The 22,801-nt window shown below is 35.8% G+C and overlaps 1 protein-coding gene across 3 annotated transcripts in view; it reads left to right on the forward strand.

Annotated features, from left to right (window-relative positions):
* COL4A4 (collagen type IV alpha 4 chain) overlaps positions 1–22,801 on the forward strand; it is a 150,182-nt gene that overhangs the window by 747 nt on the left and 126,634 nt on the right. Inside the window, exons 1-3 of one of the 3 annotated variants that reach the window (XM_074191245.1) lie at positions 109–542; positions 15,593–15,768; positions 18,772–18,814. In XM_074191245.1, the coding sequence (XP_074047346.1) occupies positions 15,692–15,768; positions 18,772–18,814 (120 nt within the window). In that variant the 5' untranslated portion in view covers positions 109–542; positions 15,593–15,691. Of the gene's footprint in view, positions 1–108; positions 543–15,592; positions 15,769–18,771; positions 18,815–22,801 lie in introns of those variants that run through there. The other 2 variants (XM_074191244.1, XM_074191246.1) reach the window with 2 other exon arrangements.

The raw sequence follows: 22,801 nt of genomic DNA on the forward strand, positions 1-22,801 counted from the left end.
GCTGCAGCTGAGGGGACACCTGTGGAGGAAATGGTGAAGGCGAAAAGCCACCTAAGGGCGCGGGAGCACTTGGGGTAATGCACTGGGGCTGGGGTGGGGGGAGAGGGAGTGACAGAGACTTTTTGATTCTAGTGCCAGTCTGCCAGTCTTCCACTGGATGCCCCCCTGGTTTGTATGTTGATTTCTTTGGGGGGTAGAATTACCGACCTGGCAGAGGGATCCGGAGCTGGCTCAGCCTCTGACCTCCTTTTGGCATGCCTTCTCCGGAGCCCTGGCACTGAAATGCCAATAGCTAAACGGAAAGAGAGCTCATCCCTTTCTCTGCAGCTTTGAGGTGGCTTTTCATGCTGAATCTTATCTGCGGAAATGCTAGGTGGAAAACAAAATCTCCAACCTTGCTACAAGAGTTGGGCCAAATTGAGGCTTTGGATGCATTTGCAGTATCCATTAATATGCCTGTAACTTTAGGTGGGAAGAGTCTGCAGATGACTGTTTTTATTTGTTAACTTCCTCGAGAGTTGAATTTCAGCATCAAGTCAGAGGTATGTGGCTGGCAATTTTCTTTGGGAAAGACATCACTATTTGCTTTCCATTAGGATCAAGGTAGATGAGGAAAATATATTTTGAAAAAAAAATGTGCAAATGCTTTTCAAGAACATTTTAGTGAATGTCCAAGTCATCTATAATAACCAGAATATTAGGTAATCCCTATAATCCATTTATGGACTATGTTGTATAAATCTGTCACCAAGGATTTATTAAGCAGTACCATGTACTAGATCCTGTTTAAATAGGGAGTTTAGTATGTCATTGAACTTAGAGTTTTACCAAGTCATTTTTCTTAATTGCATCTGAAATTTTCCCAGAGCCTGGATAAAGTAAGTTGTACTTGGGCTTCTCTCATCTTACAGGCATATTTCAAGCAGTTCTATGACAGGTATAGGGACCTTGTCAGCATCACTTATGGAATTAGAGAAAATGTGACATCTATTGAACATCAAGTCAGTCAGGTGGTACCGTGGATAGAGCCCTTGGATCTGGAGTCAGGTCAGAGCTATGTGACTGGCGATTTTCTTTGGGAAAGACATCATTATTTGCTTTCCATTAGGATCAAGGTAGATGAGGAAAATGTATTTTGAAAAAAACACCCTCCAGATTTGAGCTTTGACATTTATTAGCCGTGTGACCCTTGTAAAATTACTTAATTCTCTGTCTCCTTTTTCTCATTTGTAATGAGCTGGAGAAAAGAATGACAAACCACTTCAGTATCTTTTCCAAGAAAACCCCAAATAGGGTAATGAACATTTGGATACAACTGAACAACAAAAATTGAGCACAAGCTCCTTTATCAGGAAATCAAAACACTCCAGGGATGTTATAAACAACTCACAGAAGTAAAGTTGTCATAGAAGTGCTCATTCTTAGTTTATTTTGGGATACAGTCACCAGTGTGACTTTTCCTGCCTTTCCTATGAGATAGAACAGCAGGTGCTCTCTTCAAGAAATTGGATAGTATTCTAATACTCTTAAGTTAGCTGCCATTAAAATGTATGGTGATGTTACTTCCTGTGGGGGGGAGGACACAAAATTTAAAGTCCCACAGAATGGACTTTGATTTTATGAATGAGGCATTCTGAAAGGTTTCCAGATTTGGGTTAAAACTTGATTTTGCCAGAGGTAGGGTTACTTGGAAGAATCAGAATTGACTTTGTGATCGATTTTATTTGGAGCAGAAGTAAGTTCTGTTTACTGCAGAGAGACCAGAAATTAAAAATAACTTATAATTGAAATCTTTCATTATAGCATTAAGATTGTATTATAGGGGCGACTAGGTGGTGCAGTGGATAGATCACGGGCCCTGGAGTCAGGAGTACCTGAGTTCAAATCTGGCCTCAGACACTTAATAATTACCTAGCTGTGTGGCCTTGGGCAAGTTACTTAACCCCATTGCCTTGCAAAAACCTAAAAAGAAAAAGATTGTAATATAAAAATATGAATCATTAAGATTATACTAGAGGTTGGTAATTCCACTTTGTGGAATGTAGGCACTATGCAGCAGTAGCTCTTAAGACTGCTTCAATCATGTACAAGTAACCCTGTCACTCTCAACTCCTAACTGCAATCAGCATCTCTCTAATCAGACAATGACTCCTCCTCATAAACTAGAAAACAAGGAATATATTTTCATACTCTTTTGCCCCTCAGCTCTTCAGATCATATCGATCTTTCCCATAGGATTGTTGAGTGACCAAAATGTTACTAATTTTGATTTTTCTATTTTCTTTTGGTTGTGTAAATTTGGAGAAGTAGATGAATCAAGTGACAATTTTTTTTACCTTGCAAAGAGCAGAAAATACTTAATTTGAGTGTGACATGGCAGAAAGATAACAAAGTGAAAATTTGTTATTTGTAAATAAATATTTTTGACACTTTTTATGCTTCAATATATATTGGAATTTTTAACCATCCCCCCTTTTTTTTCCTTTTACAAAATCAGAGTCAAATCTATTGGCTCTGATGGGCTTACTATAAAGAAATGAAACCTACACAAGTCCTCCTTGAAATCCAGTTCCTTTTATAAACTAGTAAAATAATACTTTTGAAAGCAGTGTGACTCTACAGAATAGCATTTCATCCATTAGAAAATAATGTGGTTATCTAACTATGAAGATTATTCCAAGGAAGTACTGTCTAACTGTTCACAGGTATTAGTTGTGTTAGGATAAAATCTAAGATTCAGTGGGGAAAATGACATCATAAATTAATGACATCACAAACTACTTGTTCTAGCATAGTTGGGACTATTTTATTTTGAAAAGATACAAATAAGTAAAGTAAAAATATAATTAAACTTTAAAATGTTACTATTGGATAGTGAGGTAGTGCAGTGGAAAGAGCACTGGGTTTGGAATCAGGAAGACTTACTTACCTTCATGGGTTCCAATCTGATCTCATAGTTATGTGACCCTGGGCAAGTCACTTAATCCTGTTTACCTCAATTTTTCTCGTCTGTAAAATGAGAAGGAAATTGAAAACCACTCCAGTGTCTTTGCCAAGAAAACCTTAAAAGGAGTTGCAGAGTCAACAGGACTAAAAATGCTCCAACAAAATAATGGTAAGGTAGAGAATCAGAATGATTAGAATGGAGGCTGAGCCTCGGCATCTGATTTCCAGTCCTGTCTCTGATTCATGGATTGTGTGATCCTTACCTTCTCAATGCACTCAGGAACCTCTATAAAACTGTGAGTTAAATATAAATTGCCAATCTGTCTTAGTGGAAATGGCATTGGCATTGAAATCTCTCTCTCTCACACACACACATCCACATGCACACATAGATACAGAGTTTAAAATAAAACATTTTTTTCTGAATCAGAAATACTTCAAGATCCCATAATGCTTTGGTATAATCATTGAGAACATTTATTATGTTACTGTTATATGTGAGAATCATGGAATCATGGATTTAGGGGGTAGAAAGGACCCAGGAGGTCATCTAGCCTTCATTATGAAGGACTGAGAGAGAAGGGTGAAGAGAGTTGGGGTTACACAGGCTTCAAGGATTGAATTCTTAGGCTCTGCTTCCAGCACCCACTGGATTACAGTTCATCCTAATGCTGATTAAGTGCATTTAAACTATGAATGGCAAATGCAAGTTTCCACTGTATTGGATTCACAATGGCTAACTAGATCCAAATTTATTTAGATTTGCTTGTGATTCTAGCACATAATATAATATGTGTAAATGGAATAAGATACTTAAATTCCCTTAAATTTGATAATTTTGAAAAAGTTTCATTTGCTTCTTACTTTTTAAAAATGTTTAATATTAACAGACAATTGCAAAATGCTAATGTTTGAAGGAATCTTATATACTACCTAATTGTCATTTTTATAAAACCAATAGTGACCTTGTGACTTGTTCACAGCTAATTAGTTGGCAGAACTGATTCTCAAACCCAGGCTTCCTTGGTCCCCATTTCAATATTCCAGGAATCCAGCAATACACAGTTTCATGGGTGGGTAAATTACATTAGGCTCACAATCATTTGGTAAAAAAAAACTTTAATTATTTCTATGGTTAAAAAATGTATACCTCTCTGACCAATGATGATCAACTTCTCTACACATGACTACTAGTCAGACCCTTAAGAAGAGGGACATTCAGCCAGTCCTTGGGCCTGGAGTCACAGTCTTTACAACTGATAGAATGAACCTGAGCTTAGGCTATTCTAAATCCCTCCCATCATGAGCATGCATGAAGAATAAAGCTTTAGTTGGAGGTGGGGGAGGGGAGAGGGAGAAAAGGTCTACTTTATTTCCACTGTATCTATAAATAGGAAAAATATTCATTTATAATGGAATAGAACAAAAATGTTTAATTGTGCCATTTTATTTGTTTTGTAAAGTCACCTAATGGTAGCCAATATAATCAACCAACATTCATCAAGTTTCTGCTATGAATGAGAAACTAGACAAACAAAGATAAAAATGAATTTTGCCCTCAACTTTATATTTCTTATATTACATTGTATTATATTTCTTATATTATAAACTTATATTTTATTGAGAAAAGCTTATAGTAGATATTTGATTATATAAATAATGTTATATATGTATCATATATAACATATTATAATATATATTATGTTATACAAATATTTTCTATCCCATTTTATAATATATTATATATAACTATTATTATTAATTTATTACTGATAACATGTTATATATGTGATATATTGATATCTATTACAATATATTATATAAGGCATATATGATATAGTAATATATAATTTTATATTACATCACCTACATATTGTTATGTTAAATAAAATATAACATGTTTTAAACTATATTTTATTGAATGAACCGACATTTACAAAAAAGGCACATATCAAATATACTTATAGACAATATAAATTCAGGGCTAGAGAAGAGAATGTACTAAGAGCTGGGGAGGAAAAAACTCCTGCAGGAGAGAGCTCCAGGGATTCGATGAGGCAGAGGTGAGGAGGGAGGTCATTCCAGGACTGGAGAACAGCCTGTGCCAAATCATAGACCCAGACAGAACACCATGTGGAAGGAATAATCTGAAGGTCATTTTGACAGGACCAGAGTACATACAGGGGAATCTGCCCATTCTCATAGTTTCACCATGAACATTGCCCCTTCTTTATTTTAGTTTCTTCTGTTAATGGAACACCCACTTTGATGACCCCTGGCACGAACATTGTGAGATCTAATGTAAAAATATATTAAATGTTTGATAGTGGATTATCATTTAACAAGTACATTCCTTCATGAAAACTGAATCTTGCATGTCCCTGGAACATACTTGGAAGCAGGAGCTGCTTCTAGGGCAGAGGTAGAGACACAGTCTAGTTCCCAATAGTGGTGGTGATGGTTGAAGGCTTGAAGCAGTTCTACTTCAGGAAGGCGGTTTGGGGTAGGGATACCCCGAGACACCATCTCTGAGTTCTTGAACCACTTCTCACATATCCCCAGTCTAGGAACAACCTCACTCAGCACTTCTCATACATATCTCTCCATTACGCCTTCAAGGTTGTCCTTGAGTTTTATCTTAACCTAGCTGAATTGTATCCAAGTGTTCTGGTGGGGGGGGGGGAGTAGGGGCAGTCCTGTAGAGAAGAACTAGACTTTAGTTTTGTCTTAACATTTATCTAGCATAAATCTCTCCTCTTACAGAGAAGAAAATCAGGTACCAGGCAAGGGGAATGCCTTATCCCCGGTCTCATAGCAGAGTAGGGATTCAAACCAGGTCCTCCTGTTTCAAAATGAGCACTTTTCCCCATGCTGCTTCTAAGTAAAAGAAGCCTTTGGTCTGTTCTGTTGATACATCAAGAACAGAGATTCTAACTCGGAAGCCTTCTATAGAAACTTCTAATTGCTCAAAACCAAAACGAAATGAACACTTTTGGATGATCTTTCTTGAAATAAATTTCCATTTTCTTGGAATCTATTGATACCTATTAGATAAGGCATATACGATATAGCTATATATAATTTTACCCACCTTCAGAAACCATTTTGGCTATATATCACAAAAAGTTCATTCAAAATTAAAAGCAAGACCAGCATCTTTGGAACTGAAACATCAGAGTTCAACCTTTGCCAATAAGTAGGCAGTCATTTGTGGAAAGTTTTTCTGTATCCTTACTATCCTCGGTTTTCTCAATTAATAAATGTAAGCATTAATTAATATTTATATTATATTAATTACTACAAATTAATTTCCCTAAGGTAAAGTATTGAACATTTTAAGCTCTACTTTTTTTCCTTAATTCAGTCTAAACATTACTATCCATATATCTTGGCACTACTAAATTTGAACTTGGGGTTTTCTTCTCTGAAACCCTTCCTCTAAAAAATGTATTATGAAGTCACCATACTGGAATGCTTGTCTGATATCAGCATTGATAGTGAACTATTATTCTGGAAAATTCAGATTAGCTTTATTTTATTGCTACATTCTTTTGTCATCTAAAGGGAGCTATTCCATTTGGAGTCTGGGTATTCTAGAAAGGGAGCAGTGTCCCTAAATGCCCTAGTTGTGCACACCCTGCGTAAGAAAACACTTGGATGATGCAGACCAGATACTCCTACATCTGTGTTTGCTTCATCTGGTTCCCTAAGATGGCAAAATTGAAAAGCAAAGTGTCTGTCAGTCAGATAGGGATGTTAGAGAACTCCTTAAGGAAGAAGATGCTTCAGGTAGGTAGGGCCAATCTTTCTTATTAGATTAAAAAATACTCCTTCACCTAAATCTCATTTCTATCTGAATCTTGTTTGTGTGAAATATTTGTTTGGGATCATTTCTACCTTTACTTCATCATCTTGACTCCACCTCCCTGCTTCTTTCTTAGGGTCATATCTTTTTTTTCTAGATATTTTTTTGGCAAGGTAATGGGGTTAAGTGACTTTCCCAAGGTCACACAGGTGGGTAATTATTCAGTGTCTGAAGCTGGATTTGAACTCAGGTACTCCTGATTCCAGGGCCAGTACTCTATCCACTGTGCCACCTAGCCACCCCTTTAGGTTCACAAAATTTTAAGTCATAGATAAATCCATTGTCAATTTTTTTGATTGAGGAAAAATACCAAACAATGAATTGGCTGAAAGGTATGAAGACAAATTTTCACTATCTTTGTTGATGATTTTAAAAATATTTGAGTGGAGCAAAGTAAAATCTTAAAAGATTTTTTCTAATACCATATTTTATATACATTTATATCTCTACATATCTACAATCACATATAGTATATTCATGCATACACACACACACACACACACACACACACACACACACACATATATATATATATGTATATATCCATATATGGAAAGAGCAAACAATTTCTTGAGAGATAGACCACAGTGATAATTTTGATTATCACTATCAATTAAGGTATAATACCTGGATTTTGAGACAAAATTCCTAAAAACAAATCTTGACTGTTACTGTTGTTCATATGACAAGTCTAAGTCACTTAGCATCTCTGGGACAGCCTTAGTTTCCACATTTGTAAAACGAGATAAGAAGACCTGAACGAGGTGGTTTCTGAGCTATCGTGAAGCTCTGAATCTATGATTGACTGAGATAGAGATTTGTTAGAGGTGATGAGCCAAATGGAAGATGGTAAAATCCTTCAGATGCTCATGTCTGTAAATAATAGTAATGTCACATTTTCATTAAGACCCTAGAATAAACTGGACTTCATCTTGAGATATCAAAATGCTCAAGAGTATTCAGACTAATAATCCACATGGGAAAATCCACATGGATATATAATGCAGATGATGAGATATGGAATATATAGAAAGGTTATATAGAGGGGTAATGAATTGGGTCCAGAATTGAATTGGCAGGAAAAGAACTAGTTGACTGGATTCAGACAAATTTCCTCATTATTTGGGCTTATCTTTTCTTGATATGTCTCTTCCTCTTACTTTCTCCCACAACCCTGACCTTTCCAAGGACTTCCTATGGTAGGAATCTTCTAATTCCTTAGCTAATTGGTGTTCACATGTCAAATATGTGCACTTGGCCTTTTTCTTGAGCAGAGCTTGCATGGAGTCAACTCAGATGCCCCATCACTAAGGTGGGAGGAGGGACTAGATCCTCAAATGAACTCCTGCATGTTTATCAGACCATTTATTTATATCTCATAATCATCATACTCGAAGGTTTGGACTCTGAGCTGCTGGTTAAGTTTCAAATCTCCCCTCCCCTGCAGAGATCCTGTTGAATCTTTATCTCAGATGATTGGGAGCCCACCATATATCCAGTTGTATTCCAGTCCACTTTTCTAATCACACCTCCTCCTCCACACCTTTAGGTATCTTGAAGTAAGACAAACCTTCCTTTATGACCTTCACATTAAGCAAATAAATATTTATTTTAACATCTTTGGCTGATTTGCTTCTTCTGTGAATTTCATAGTGGCTTAAGACAACAGCAATTGGGAAATGAGAGCAAGTCTTTCCTCCATTCTAAATTGCTCCCTTATGCACAGACATATATTTTCAATCTCATGCTTCTTTAGATGATGCTATACAGCTATGAATACAGAGCACCATGCCATGATATCTGAAGGACCATAATTGAATAGTGTGTCACCTAGGAGGAGTAAAGAGAGGGTCATAGATTTAGAGATGCAAAAAACCCAAGAGATCATCCACTGCAGTCCCAGATCTATTTTACAAAGGAAGAAACTCAGGCTCGGAGAATTTTAATGGTAATCTTGGCATCATATAGTTAAGAAGGGCAGTTAGAACGCAGATCTTATGACTTTCATTCCATTTCACCTTGGAAAAAATTGACCTCAATTATCCAGCCTTGACTGAAGGGTACTAAAGACCATCTAAAGAGTATGGGATTTCTTTCTCTCTCTCTCTCTCTCTCTCTCTCTCTCTCTCTTTCTCTCTCTCTCTCTCTGCTGTTAAAAATTTATTTCACTATTTTTTCACTTTTTGATTATAATGTGACTAATGGGAAAAATGTTTTTACATGATTTCATAACATCATATTTCTTGCCTTATTGATAGGTGGAAGAAGGGCAGGTGGGAAGGAGAGAATTAGGAGTAGAAACTCAAAAAATTAATGAATATTAAAAATAATGTTTGAAATAACAAAGAAAAAATAGTATAAATTGTACTGTATAACTGCTAATCATGCAGAGGACTTGAGAAATATTCCAGAGACAGATTAAGCACATGGGGAATATTCAGGTCCAAGCTATGATTGGACTAAATTTGGAGTCAAAGGACCTGAGTTTGGATCCTAGCTTTACTATTTACTAATGGTGAGATATTGGATTAGTCACTTTGAATCTTAGTTCATAAGATTATGGGATCATAGATTTTGAACTGGAAAGAATCATAGAGGGCATCTGGTCCAATCCCCTCAGTGGTAAAATAACTGGCCCAAGTCACAAGTAGTAAATGGTTGTAGAATTTTAACCCAGGATGTATGACTCCAAATTTAGTGATTTCCATGCTGCCTTTTATAATCTGATCTAAAATGTGTTATATTATGAATGTCTTGGAATTTGTATAAACTTACACACACTAACATAATTGAAAAAGAATTTCATATATATATATATACATCTTAAAAAGCACTTTGGAAAATAAATTTTACATTATTTACTAATTCATACTTTATTTTTGATGTTAACATTTCATACATTTTTATATATGCTTTGGGGGTAGGGTGAAGGAAAGGGAATATGCATTTATTAATCACCTATGAGATCTTAAATATTTTACAAATATCACTTAATCCTCATAACAACCCCTGGAAGTAGTTGCTATTGTTGTCCCCATTTTATAGATGGGAAACTGAGACAGAGATAAAGGCACTTTTCCAGGGTCACACAGTTATTAAATATCTAGGACCTGATTTGAATTCAGGTCTTCCAGACTCTAGGGCCAGCTCTCTGTGCACGAATCCCCTAGTTACCTCCAAGAAAAGCAAAGTAATGCTAGTAATCCTGACTTTTCCATGAATTGCATCAGACCTTTATAATATTGGAGGTTTAAAAAATTAGGATAAAATGATTTGATTATGGAATGTGTTGATTTAAAAAAAAATCAACCTTTTAAAACCCTTTCTAAAAAGACCAAACAAGTTAATTGCTAAAAGGTGTACTATGCTCAAAGTTAAATCCCTTCCAATTCTAAATCTAGTTCCAAATCGTGAGCTGTTGGTTGGATACCACAGGCATTCCAAATTCTTCATGTCTAATACAAAACTCCTTCTCTTTTCCTCCTTTTCCAAACTTCCACATACCTGGAAAGGACACCTCCCATCCTTCCATTCACCTATGTTCATAACCTCAGTGTAATCCTTGAACCCCAGGGAATCAATCAATTGCCAAATTTTGCCATTTCCGTCTCTGTAGCTTCTTTTGAACAGATCCTTTTCTCTCTACTCTTACAGGTAGTTCAAGCCTTAGTAATTTTTTTTGTTTGAATAACTACAAAAACCTTCTATCTGACCTCCTTGCTTCCAGTCTTCTTTCCATGTTCCAATCCATTATCTACTTGCCCAACAAAGTTATTTTCCTAAAGCACAGGTCTGAACTTGACGTTTCATACCCTCACTTATGAAACTTTTTTGGCTCCCTATTATCTCTGCAAACTCCTGTCTTTGGTATTCAAACTTCTTCACATTCTAGTCTCTTCTCACATTTCCATTATTTTTACATATTATGCTTCCTTCTCCCTCAGGTATCTAGTTCATTGAATGTGTGGAATGCTGGGTTCTGGAGGCAGGAAGACCAGAGTTCAAATCCAACCTTAGAATGATCTCAGGCAGTTACTTGACTTCTGTTTGCCTTAGTTTCTTCATCTATTAAAGGGGAATAATAATAGCACTTAACTTCCAGAGTTTTTATAAATGAAATGAGAAAATATTTGTAAAGTATATGCTACATAGGAGGCACAATAAATGTTTCTTCCCTTCTCATGTGCTCTATGAAAAGCAGTTCTGCTTTTCTTCACTAGAGACAATGTTTCCTGTCTTTAAGTCTTGGCCTTGGTGGTTTGGATCTCCCTCCTTGCCTCTTCCTTTTAGGATCTCTGGTTACCTTTGGGATTCAGCTCCAGTTTCTACCAGAAACCTTTGATGATTCCCCCTGATGTAGAGTTTTTCACAAAAGTACCCCACATTTATTGCTTATATATTCTATAAATATACAGTATGACATAGACTTAGAAAAAGGAAATCCTTAGCACAGTTTAGTAGATGATTAATAAATGCATGCTATTTGATTGATCCAGTTAGCACTGAGATGTTCATGAAAATTGACCCAATGAAAATGACTGAAAGCTATAGTCTCATAAGAAGCTAGAGACAAAAACAAATAAACAAAAAAAAACAAAACCAGTGAAATGTGATTTTGAAAAGCAAGAGGGGAAATTCCTGGGTGGTCAGGAAGTGATAAGATTTCCAAAAGCTCATAAAGCAGCTATCTTGTTGATAGACTCAGTCTCCCAGATGAAGTTTCTTGGTCAAGACTGAGTCCAGAACTGCTAACTTGGATGGAAAAGGGACCAGAGGGCTGCAAATAAGCATTCAGATCACCTCTCAGATTTCCTAAGGGAACAAAATTTTTCAAAGGGCTATCTTAAAATGGTTCTAATCTAAGAAAATTAAAATGAAAGGAACATTTAGTCAATTTACTCGAGCTGGAAATTTTCCTCTTGAAAGTGAAAAATTATTATTGGAAAAAAAAGATCAGTACTTGAATGGATCATTAGTGCCACTTAATATTATTTTGGTAGGGAAAAGACCCATTACTATTGATTGGTGATTTTGCTCCTTTATAGTAGTTGCTCCTATGAGAAATACCAACAGTCAACCCACTGCAAACTCAATTATTCTGTGTACTGCAGAGATCTAAGAGCAAAGTGAGCCTGTTTAAGGAGACAGGCAATCAGGTATAAGGGAAACAAATCACCCATTAGAATAATAGTTAATAACAACCATAATAATAACTAACTTAATATTATGCTCATTATGTGCCAGGAAGTTTTCTAAACGCTTTACAATTATTTCATTTCATTCTCACAACAACCCTGAGAAGTAGGTGCTAATATTCTCTACTTTGCAGGTGAGAAAAACTTAGGCAAACAGGATTATAATGACATAATAAAAATAACTCATGATAATATAGTGCTGGAGGGCTTGCAAAGAACTTTATAGACATTATTTTATTTAAATCTTACAAGAGATAGGGAAAAATTAGTCTAAATCCAACTATATTCCATTGACTAAAGATTCTTTTAGAATATTTGAATCCCCTTTCCTAGTAAAATGTTTGTCCTTTTTTTTTTAGGTTTTTGCAAGGCAATGGGGTTAAGTGGCTTGCCCAAGCCACACGGCTAGGTAATTATTAAGTGTCTGAGGTCACATTTGAACCCAGGTACTCCTGACTCCAGAGCCCATGCTCTGTTCACTGCACCACCTAGCCACCCCCTGTCCTTCATTTTTCAAAGAATACCATGACATCACAGAGGGAATGCCATGACAAGAACATGAATTGGATTTGAGGGAGGGGATAGTGTGCTGTCACCAGCCTCACTTTCTTCTCCAGAGTCATCTGGGTCTAGCAGCTAAATATGAATCAGGACAACTGGAGTTAGCCCTGGATGCAGGGCAATCAAGGTTAAGTGACTTGCCCAAGGTCACGTAGCTAGTAGGTGGCAAGTGCTATATAGTTAATATTTGTGTAGCACTTGATGGTTTACAAAGTATCTAATACACATAAACTTGTCTGATTCTTAAAATGACTTCACGAGAGAGGTGTTCTTATCATCCACATTTGACAAATGAAGAAATTGAGGCTCAGAATCTTGCATTCATTTAAGACTCTTAGACATCCCATATCCCAGTGTGACTGGCAAAAGCAATGATTAGACATCATAGTTGACTATTAGACAATAACAATAACAAATAGGACTCCATTTTTTCAAATTTAGAACCATATGTCTATTTTAAAAAGTACTAACCATCAATTATATCATTTTGTTTAAAAATTACAACCGTCAACTGCAGTCGATTTCTCTTTCAATATACAATGTCAGCTTTTCATTTAGGACAGTGAACAAAGAAGTGATTAACATATTTCTTTTTCACCTCCAACATATTAAATTCACATGAAATTATTGATTCTTACTTCAAGCATAATTGTTAATCCTATTTGAGACCCAAAAATGTTTATAGTCAAATATCTGTGGATGGAAAAGATCAGTAATCTGTCTACCTGATCCCAACAGAAGTTTGCCAAACAACTTAATTTCTGGTCAGGTTCATTTGGAAACTATCTCCTGGAATGTTGTTCTGCCACTTATTTGGAAAACTAGTCTCTCGTCAATACAGCATTGAGTTAGTTTACCATGATTTTATCCAGAAATTTAAAAATAGCTTTTTTGCAACTTCTCATCAACATGTTTCAGTTTTCATCTTGAGAGACGAAGGTTCTAAATGTTTACCTTTTTCAATCATTTAAACTGAAGGATGAGTCATTAAATTTAATTTTTAGCATACTTCCACATATTTACATATTTGTATAGATATATAGTATATATGTAGTGTTTAATATATAGGCATGTAGGTATGTGTGTATGTATTTATATGCACCTATACATATATACACTTTTCCTTGACTAATAAAATATAAAGTCCCTTAATTTATCTTTCCAGCTAATTTTACATCATTCCCCTTTATGTAGTCATTAGTCCAGCCAAACTAGCCTTACTTGATCTCCAGCCTCTGCTTTTTGCACAGATTGTATCTCAAGCTTGGGATGCATTTCCTCCTCCTCTCCTCCTCTAAGAACCTCTCTATTTTCCTTTAAAATTTAACTCAAGTACCACCTTCTGCATGAGACTTTTTCTCATCCTGATCTACCCAAACACCAGCAATCCTATCAGTATCCCTCTCTTCCACTTAGTCTATTGTCCTCAACCAGCCTAGAAGCCCTCAGGTTCAGTTTGAACCTCTCCTTCCCTTTGTCTCTGTCTCTCTCCCCTCTGCCTTTCTCTTTCTCCCACTGTGTTTCTTTCTACATCTTTCTCTGTGTCTGTTTTTTTTCTCTGTCTCTTCTGTCTCCGTCTCTCTCCTCTGTCTCTTGTTTCTGTCTATCTATGTCTCTCTGTCTGTCTGTCTCAGTGGCTGTCTTTGTCTCTGTTTCTGTCTCTTTCTCTCTGACTCTATCTTGTTTTGTCTGTATCTCTGTCCTCCACCCCAGCTCCCTTTGGCTGAGTCTTACTACTCTAGGGCTATAGATTCTTGTCATTCTCTAAAATGCTCTTAGAACTTAACAGCTGCCCACTTCTAGGTTTGGGTAGCCTCTTTCTGCCTACAACCATATCTGCCTCTCCTGTCTCCCAATTTTCTTCTACTTTCTCAGTTCTCAAGTCTTTACTTTTGCAATTCTCCTATTGACTACCAGCAAATCCTTTATTTCTTCAAAGATGGGATGGGAAAGTGAATTGGATGGTCAAAATCACCTTAACTTTCCAGTAGTAACAATGACATCATCTTTCTGATTTCATTGGACTTCTTCAAGAATGAACAAATAACAGTTTACTTCTTCCTAAAACTATACAGTTAGTCTCCTGTGAGTTTGGTCAAAAGCCCTGATATGCATACATTGGTATATACTCTATGGGCTGTAAATTCTCTGAGGGTTGGAACTATTTGATTTCTTTCACTGTATCTCCAGCATCTAGAAGGGTACCTAGAACTTGGTAGGCATTTAAGGAATGCCTGCTGAATGGTGGGGTTTCACTGAATTTTCCAAAGGGAAAGAAAATTACTCCCAGGCAATAGAAAATGATGAGGAGAATTTCACAAAAAAAAAGTTGGCAAACTAAAACACTGGCTTAGTGTGGGTGATATTTTGATCCCTTTCTCTTTCTGTACCTCCCCCCCATATATATATACATACACACACATATACAAAATTCATATATATATATATATGTCCCTACATATAATACATAAACACATGTATATATACATATATAATTCACACAAAATGCACATTTTATATATATATATGTATATAGATATACTTTTCTTTTTTAAGTTTATTTTTTAATTGTTTTTAACTTATTTAAGGCAATGGAGTCACTTAAGGCATTTAAGGCACTTAAGTAACTTGCCCAAGGTCACACAGCCACATATATTTTTATAGATACTCTATCACGAATTATTTGCATAACCTTAGGCAAGTTATTTTACTTCTCTAGGCCTAGGTTGTTCTACCTATAGGGTAGGGGGAAGAGGTTGGCTAGACCTCTGAAGTTCTTTCTAGTTCTGGTACTTGATGGGTTCACGTTTTAAAAAAGAGAAGCATGAGTGTGATTTCTCCCAATAATTTTTATTCAATTTAAATATCCCAGAGAAAGATGATAAGGTAATTCTTCAAAAAGGCTGTGTATTGAATCTGTCCTCAGAAGGATCTTTTGTTCATTATAATGTTAATAATGAAATAATGAATAATCAATCAATAAGTATACTGTAGTCAAGGGAAAATTTCTTTTTAATATATACAGATTTCAAAGCAGGACAAGATAGGTTATCTCTTAAAGACAAGAGTCTTGCCAATGGAAAGAAAAACTGACTAAGGAACTTTCTGGAAACTGAAGACCTGAATGGGAAATAATTGGTTGCGAATGGCATTAATGAAGTGTCCTTGCAGATGGCTTCAGCAATTTGTAATGGGTGCTTGGTAAGTATCATGCCTGTGCCCATCTATGTTCATTTGTTGCATTCTCTGAAATTTGAGCATTATTATAGAGATAACTTGCATTCTTTCTACTTTTGTAAAACTGAATCCTATAAGATTAAGTTAACTTACAAATACTTTATTGACACTGTGGTGAAAAGGCTTTTTATCTTTTAAATCCTGGACAGACCTTTTTTCCCTTTGAAATATTAATTAAAAGCAATATGGTCATCAGTTAAAATGGAGCCTGACTCAGGAGACAAAAATCACTAAGGAATACAAAAATAATAATAACATGAACACTTGCCATATATATATATATACATGCATATATAAAGAATTATTCATGTATGTATATTTATATGTATATATGTTTGTATGTGTGTATATTATATATACACACACATATATATATATATGTGAAACCCTTTAAGTTTTTTGAAGTATTTTACATTTGTTAAAATTGGAGTTGGAATTGCAATTCTACCTATAATTTCCTCTGACTGGAGAATAATTTGTGTATCTCCTCAATGTGACATTTCCTTCATAGATAAAGTAGTTAACACAATACGTATCATCATGCTGGTGTGAGGCCTAACCTGACCAATTAAATGCAATGGCACAATGTGAAAGTTAAGTAATTATAAAAAATTATGAAAATTAGATAAATCATAAAATTTTTGCTGGAGAAGAGGGATAAGGGGGTCCTTTGAAAAAACTAAGTAGGGGCAGCTAGGTGGCACAGTGGATAGAGCACACCCTGGTGTCAGGAGTACCTGAGATCAAATCTGGCCTCAGACACTTAATAATTACCTAGCTGTGTGACCTTGGGCAAGCTACTTAACCCCCATTTGCCTTGCAAAAAACCTAAAAAAGAAAACTAAGTAAATCTAACTTAGACAGGACTTTAAATGTCAGTAATTTGGGCTCCCACATCAGGAAATAAATCCTATTCACAAGAGGCACAACAAAAGACTGTCTAGCTTTGGAGCAGCTAGGTAGTGCAGGGGATAAAGCACTGGCCCTGCACTGCAGTTCAAATCTGACCTCAGACACTTAATAATCACATAGCTGTGTGATATCACCCTCTCTCTGTAGACCTCCTATGTCTGTGCTTTGATTTGATGGTGGGTAGAGGCCAAAGCCAGCTTAGTCCTTTTGTAAATTGCTATTTATTCCAAATGAACCAGATGTGAAATTACAAGACTTTATTTTAAGATAAAAAGCTCCCTATAAAGAATACATCTAAATAAAAAAAAACCCATAGGACAGAAAATCATGTTGCTCCATTAGACCCCTAGTTTTTCAATATATGAGTCATGAATTTCAAATGGATACATATTTTAAATTCTCCTTTGCCTTCATTGATTTAAATTGAGCTTATCAACTCAAGGTGATTGCTTTGGGGGGGGGGGGGAAGAATGTTCATTCAAGACAAAAGACTTTGAAGGAAAGAGAGAAAATATGATTGGCCAGAAAAAAAAGGAGGAGAGTCTTTGAATAAGTTACTTAAGCACTTTGGTCTAACAATCAGATAGCATGGTTTCAAATCCCAGTGATGACTTTTGCTGTGTTGGAAATTTGGGGTAAATTCTGAACCTCTCTTAACTCATTTGTGAACCAAAGGGGTCATACTAGTTGATTTCTCTGGTCCCTTTCAGCTGAGTTTCATCGTATCTAAAATCCTTAGACTATTTCAAAGGTTTTTATGGGATGAAATGGAGACTATGGGAGTAAAAGCATTTTCTTAACCATATAAGGTTTATAAATGTATGTCATTTTGAAATCATTTTTGTTTTATTGCTCTTATTTATTTTATATCACCACTATTTTCAATATATCTTTTCTTCCCACTCCTATCCAGTGAGCCTTGCCTTTGTTTTTTTAAAGGTTAAAAAAACCCAGTCCAGCAAAAGCAATCAAAGCATGACATGCCTGTTGATATAGGGTATATCTCACAACTATACAGTATACACCTCTGCCAATAGGAAAAGGGGCAGTTTTCCTTCCATTTGAACATTCAGATTCTCTTCTCTCCTCTCCCCTTCTGTTTTTTTTTTGGGGGGGGGTGTTGCTAGGCAATGGGGTTAAGTGGCTTGCCCAAGGCCACACAGCTAGGTAATCATTAAGTGTCTGAGGTCGAATTTGAACTCAGGGACTCCTGACTCCAGGGCCGGTGCTCTAGCTGCCCCTCCCCCTTCTGTTTATCCTACTTAATCATTGTATTTTTGTTTCTTGGTTCTGCTGATTTCATTCTGTGTCAGTTCATAAGTCTTTCTGTGCCTTCTTAGAAATCTTCAGTCATCTTTTCTTATGTCACAGTAATATTTGCTAAAGTACAGGTGCATGAACTTCTTTTTTCATATCAATCTCTTACTAAAAACTTAAAATAATTCCCCATTGTCTAACAAGTCAAGTCTCATTCTCTCCCTCCTTCTCTCCCTCCCCCCAAACTTCCAATTCATACTCTTGCACTATGGTTTTTTTCCCCCTCTTGTCTGGAATGTCATCCCATTTTTCTTTTATTTAGCTTTCAAAACTTGACCTAAGCTATCCCCCAACCCATTCCTCCACTTCCCTCTGAAGCTTTCTCTGGATACATCAGTCCTCTTTATTTGAGCAGTACTAAAGGGTTGAACCTATATAATTTAGCTTTTAGCTAAATTTTTTAGCTGTTGTGTTCAATTCTACCCCACTTGTTTCACATTCATTTGTCTAGTTTTTCAAACACAATCGTGGAGGATAGGAATCATATCCTTTATATTATATGGTCTACAGTGAGACCTGGCAAAATTCTATAAACCCAAGGCAGAAATGGAAGAGGTCATAGATGTGGTGAGTGGCCAAGAGCCAGCTCTAAGAATTGCTCCTTCTTGAACATTTAGTGACAATTAATCTATTAGAGATGAGGAGATGCTCCTATAAACTCAGCTTTATTATTTATTTCTATTTTGTTCTGCATCAGAATCAACAATGTAAACTAAACTGGATTTTTCTTTTTATTAGGTCACTTGTAATTATTCTCTTTTCTATACAACAAGTTTATGGGGTAAGTACACTGATTAGAGATTATTCTCTGCCTCTTGATTTTATATATATATATAATATACATTTTTGTTAATTTTACAAAGTACTCAGAAAGTAAAACAAAATAGAAGTTTACTCCTTTTCTTCTCTTTGCAGTGTGATATAGGGGAAAACATTTTTTAAATAGGAAATAGAGGTCCTTGGTCCTATTCCCACTCTGCCACCAAATGTTATAGGACTATGAGGAAGTTATTTAATCTTTCATACTTATGTCTCATCTGTAAAATGGGAAAGTAATTTGAAAGAGAACAGATCTAAGAGCAAGGGAATTTCTAAAATGTTATACATACTGACTGTGCTATGATTCCCTCCATATTGCTTCTTATTCCACTTTTCTTCTTATTCCATTTTCCCCAGTGCTAAATGTTTTCCTTTTCCTCTCCTGTCTCATGAATCAAGTTCATTTCTTGGGCTTATAAAACCTCTTGTTCTGTTCCCCACACCCCCTACCCCAGCCCCATATGCCTTTATAACTAATGACTGTAACTTTCCAACCAAAATTTCCTTCATCCTGTTTCCCCTTATATTGTCATAGAAAATACTGACATCCAATGGTGTCGCAAAATAAGACAAGAAACATTGTATAAAAGTCAGATTTTAAAAAAGAATGATACAAATTTGGGACAAATTAGTAACTTTTGGAATGACTTTTATGAGTTTTACTGAGTGCTTTCTCCACAACTATTTACAAAGGTAAATTGTACAAATATTCTTCCCATTTTACAGATGAGGAAACTTGAACTTAAATGGAATCTTAAGTCATACATATCTCATTGCCTCTAATTATATCTTTAAATACTTCAGGTTAAGTGAACCATCCCTATTCTTTACCTAGGATTCTGAGATGTTTGCCTTTGAGACTATCAGACTATACTGTAATCTAGATGAGTTTTGTTTATATTTTTAAAACTTTATTTGCCTAACTCAATAGCTTAGTTATTTCTAAAATATATACCATGAAAGGGATTGTGGTACAGTGGCTAGAAATTTGGCTTGGGAAACAGGAAGAGATGAGTTTACAGATTGTCTCTGATACCTACTGACTATGTGATCTTAGACAAATTACTCACCTCTCAGTGATCCTGAGAAATTCCCTAAAACTATTAACTATGAACCAATTCCTAAACAGTATTTGTTAAGGAAGTTTCCACACTGATAGGTAGCTATTCAAACTATTGAAATCATGTAAACAGATAAAGCAAAAAATATAATCCATCCATCCAGACATTATTCTACTTAGAAGAAGAGATCTCTCCTTAAGAATTCACTTTATTGTTACAATGGTATTCTATTTGGCATTTATAAAGCAAGAAAAATATTTAAGGATTATAGTCAGAGAAACTGTATTTGAATATTGATTCTGCTTCCTTATACAAGTCTATGCAATGAGGTGGTGGGCCTGGGAGACCTATAAGTTTACATTTTCACTTGAAACAGTTTTAAATCTCAATTCTATCATCATCTGTTTTTTTGTTTCTGTAGACTGTTGCAAACATGTTCACCTATCTTTAGTAGGCACTATCACCCTTTTAAGTGCCCACTTCCTTGAAATGTAACAAAAGAATCATCTGCCACAAATCTCTCATTGAGAATAGAAGTAAAAAGAAACACTTTTTCCGGTATGATCAATGTGGATGTGTATCCATTGTCCTGTTAGAGATTTCACCGAACACTTAGTAATGGGTATTCCAACCTCAAATGACCCAAGTGTTCAGATTACCTACAAACTTGTTTGCAGTCATGGTTTGGTTAGAAACATTAAAAAAAAAAAAAACCCTTATCATAAGTTTCTACTGACTTTGAACTTAATGATTCTACATTTGTAGATAACAAGTTTCTTGGGATTTTAGGGCATTTTGGGGAAGTTTTCAATACATTTTTATTTAAATTATCTAATTTGTGAAAACATCTTCACTTAAGTATCTTTAAATATATAGTTTGTTTAAATATGTAGCCTTACTGAATAATACTTAAATAGAATTTTTTTCATTTTCTTCAACCACTTTTTTTTTCCATTGAAAGAAATATGAGTAGTGACTTTGAGACTGGAGATATTTGGGGCAGCTAGATGGTACAGTGGATTGATACCTACTCTAAAACTCTGGCCTCAGATACTTATTAGCTGTTTGACCATGGGCAAATCACTTAACCCCAATTGTCTTAAAAAAAAAGATTTGTTTATGTTTCTATGTATTTGTATGTATGTATGTATGTACACACACATGCATATGTGTGTATTCAGGTGGAGGAATGATTTTCATTGTTGGGAGCTGGTAATGGATAGATGTTTGACCATCATGCTTGAAGAAGACCATGATATCAGGGAATGATGCCATGACAAGCTCATGAGTTGGATTTGAGTGAGGGGATGCTGGGCTATGTCACCAGCCTCACTTTCTCCTCCAGAACCATTTGGGGCTAGTGACCAGATAAGAATCAGGACAACCAGAGATGGCCCTGGATGCAGGGCAATCAGGGTTAAATGACTTGCCCCAAGTCATAAAAATGGTAAGAGTCAAGTGTCTAAGGCTGGATTTGAACTCCTGGCCTCCTGACTCCAGGGCCAGTGCCATCTGGCTACCCATTGGAAGCTGGTAATAGCCAATTGACAGAAGTATGGGATGGTATTTCTAGAAGAAAATTTAGAGGTAATCTGTTTTAAATTTTTATATTATAGATGAGGAAACTGAAGGACAGAGATCATAGCATCATTGTCATAGATCTAAGGGGGACCTCAGAGATCATCCAATCCTATCCCCACCCCTATTTGTCAACTTCAATGTTTCCTTTATCCAAACTGATAGCTCAGCCACTTAGTTGAGAATTTTTTTCAGGGAAACTGAATGAGGATGACTAAGGTAAAATGATTTGCCCAAGACAGCACATTTAAAAAATAGCTGAGCCTTTGATGACAAATCAGCTACTTTCCATTGTTACAGGAGCAGCACTTTGCACAAAAATCACAGTTTAAAGGTTGGTAGTTAGAACAGGGATTAAAATTTGAATCTTCTTAGGTTTTATGACTTCTTTCTTACTTCTTCTTCTTCTTCCCCCCCATTTCCAATTCTTCCCACAATATTTTAGCACAGCTTTAGGTTTCAAAACATGAACCTTAAAAAAATAAAGAGGTCAGGAAGCCCATTTTACACTAATATTAGGCAAGGATTGATCCTTAGATAGAATGATTTAAAGTACTGAAATTTGTGTTCAGAATGTTTTCTCACCACCCTTTTTGTTATTGCCACATTCAAGTCATCTCCCTAGTATGTGGAATACCAGACTTCTGAGTTGAGTAGCTCACCTCTTCAAAAGTATGTTTATTTCCTTTGAACTATTAGTCAGCTAATTTATTTAAATGTTTTTGGCTTTTAAAAGTATATTTGGTAAACTGCTGTCTTTGGAAGAGGGTAAGCAGAAAAGAGAAAAATGGCGAGTAGGTCAGATGAGTTAGCTATCTAGATATGAAAGAAGAAATATGTTTTGAAAGAAATTTTGAAGTTTTCTTGGCAAAGATACTGGAATGGTTTTACCATTTCCTTCTCCAGTTCATTTACAGATGAAGAAACTGAAGCAAGCAGGGTTAAGTGACTGATCCAGGGTCACACAGCCGGTAGGAGTCTGTAGCCACATTTGAATTCAGAAAGATGAGTATTTTTTTTTATTTTGCAAGGCAAAACCTAGCTACCCCAGGAAGATTCATCTTTTTTTTTTTTTTTTTTGGTAAGGCAATGGAGGGGTTAAGTGAATTACCCAAGATCACCCAGCTAGTTAATTTTAAATGTTTGAGGCCAGATTTGAGCTCAGGTTCTACTGACTCCAGGGCCAGTGCTCTATCCACTGCTCCACCTAGGTGTCCCAGAAGATGAGTTTTAATGACTTCAGGCAAATCAATCTGTCCATTTCACCACCTAACTGCCCTGAGTATCATATGTGGCAGAGGAAGTAGGTG

The sequence above is a fragment of the Macrotis lagotis genome, chromosome 6 (assembly GCF_037893015.1).
Source record: "Macrotis lagotis isolate mMagLag1 chromosome 6, bilby.v1.9.chrom.fasta, whole genome shotgun sequence".
Classification (NCBI taxonomy): Eukaryota; Metazoa; Chordata; class Mammalia; order Peramelemorphia; family Peramelidae; genus Macrotis; species Macrotis lagotis.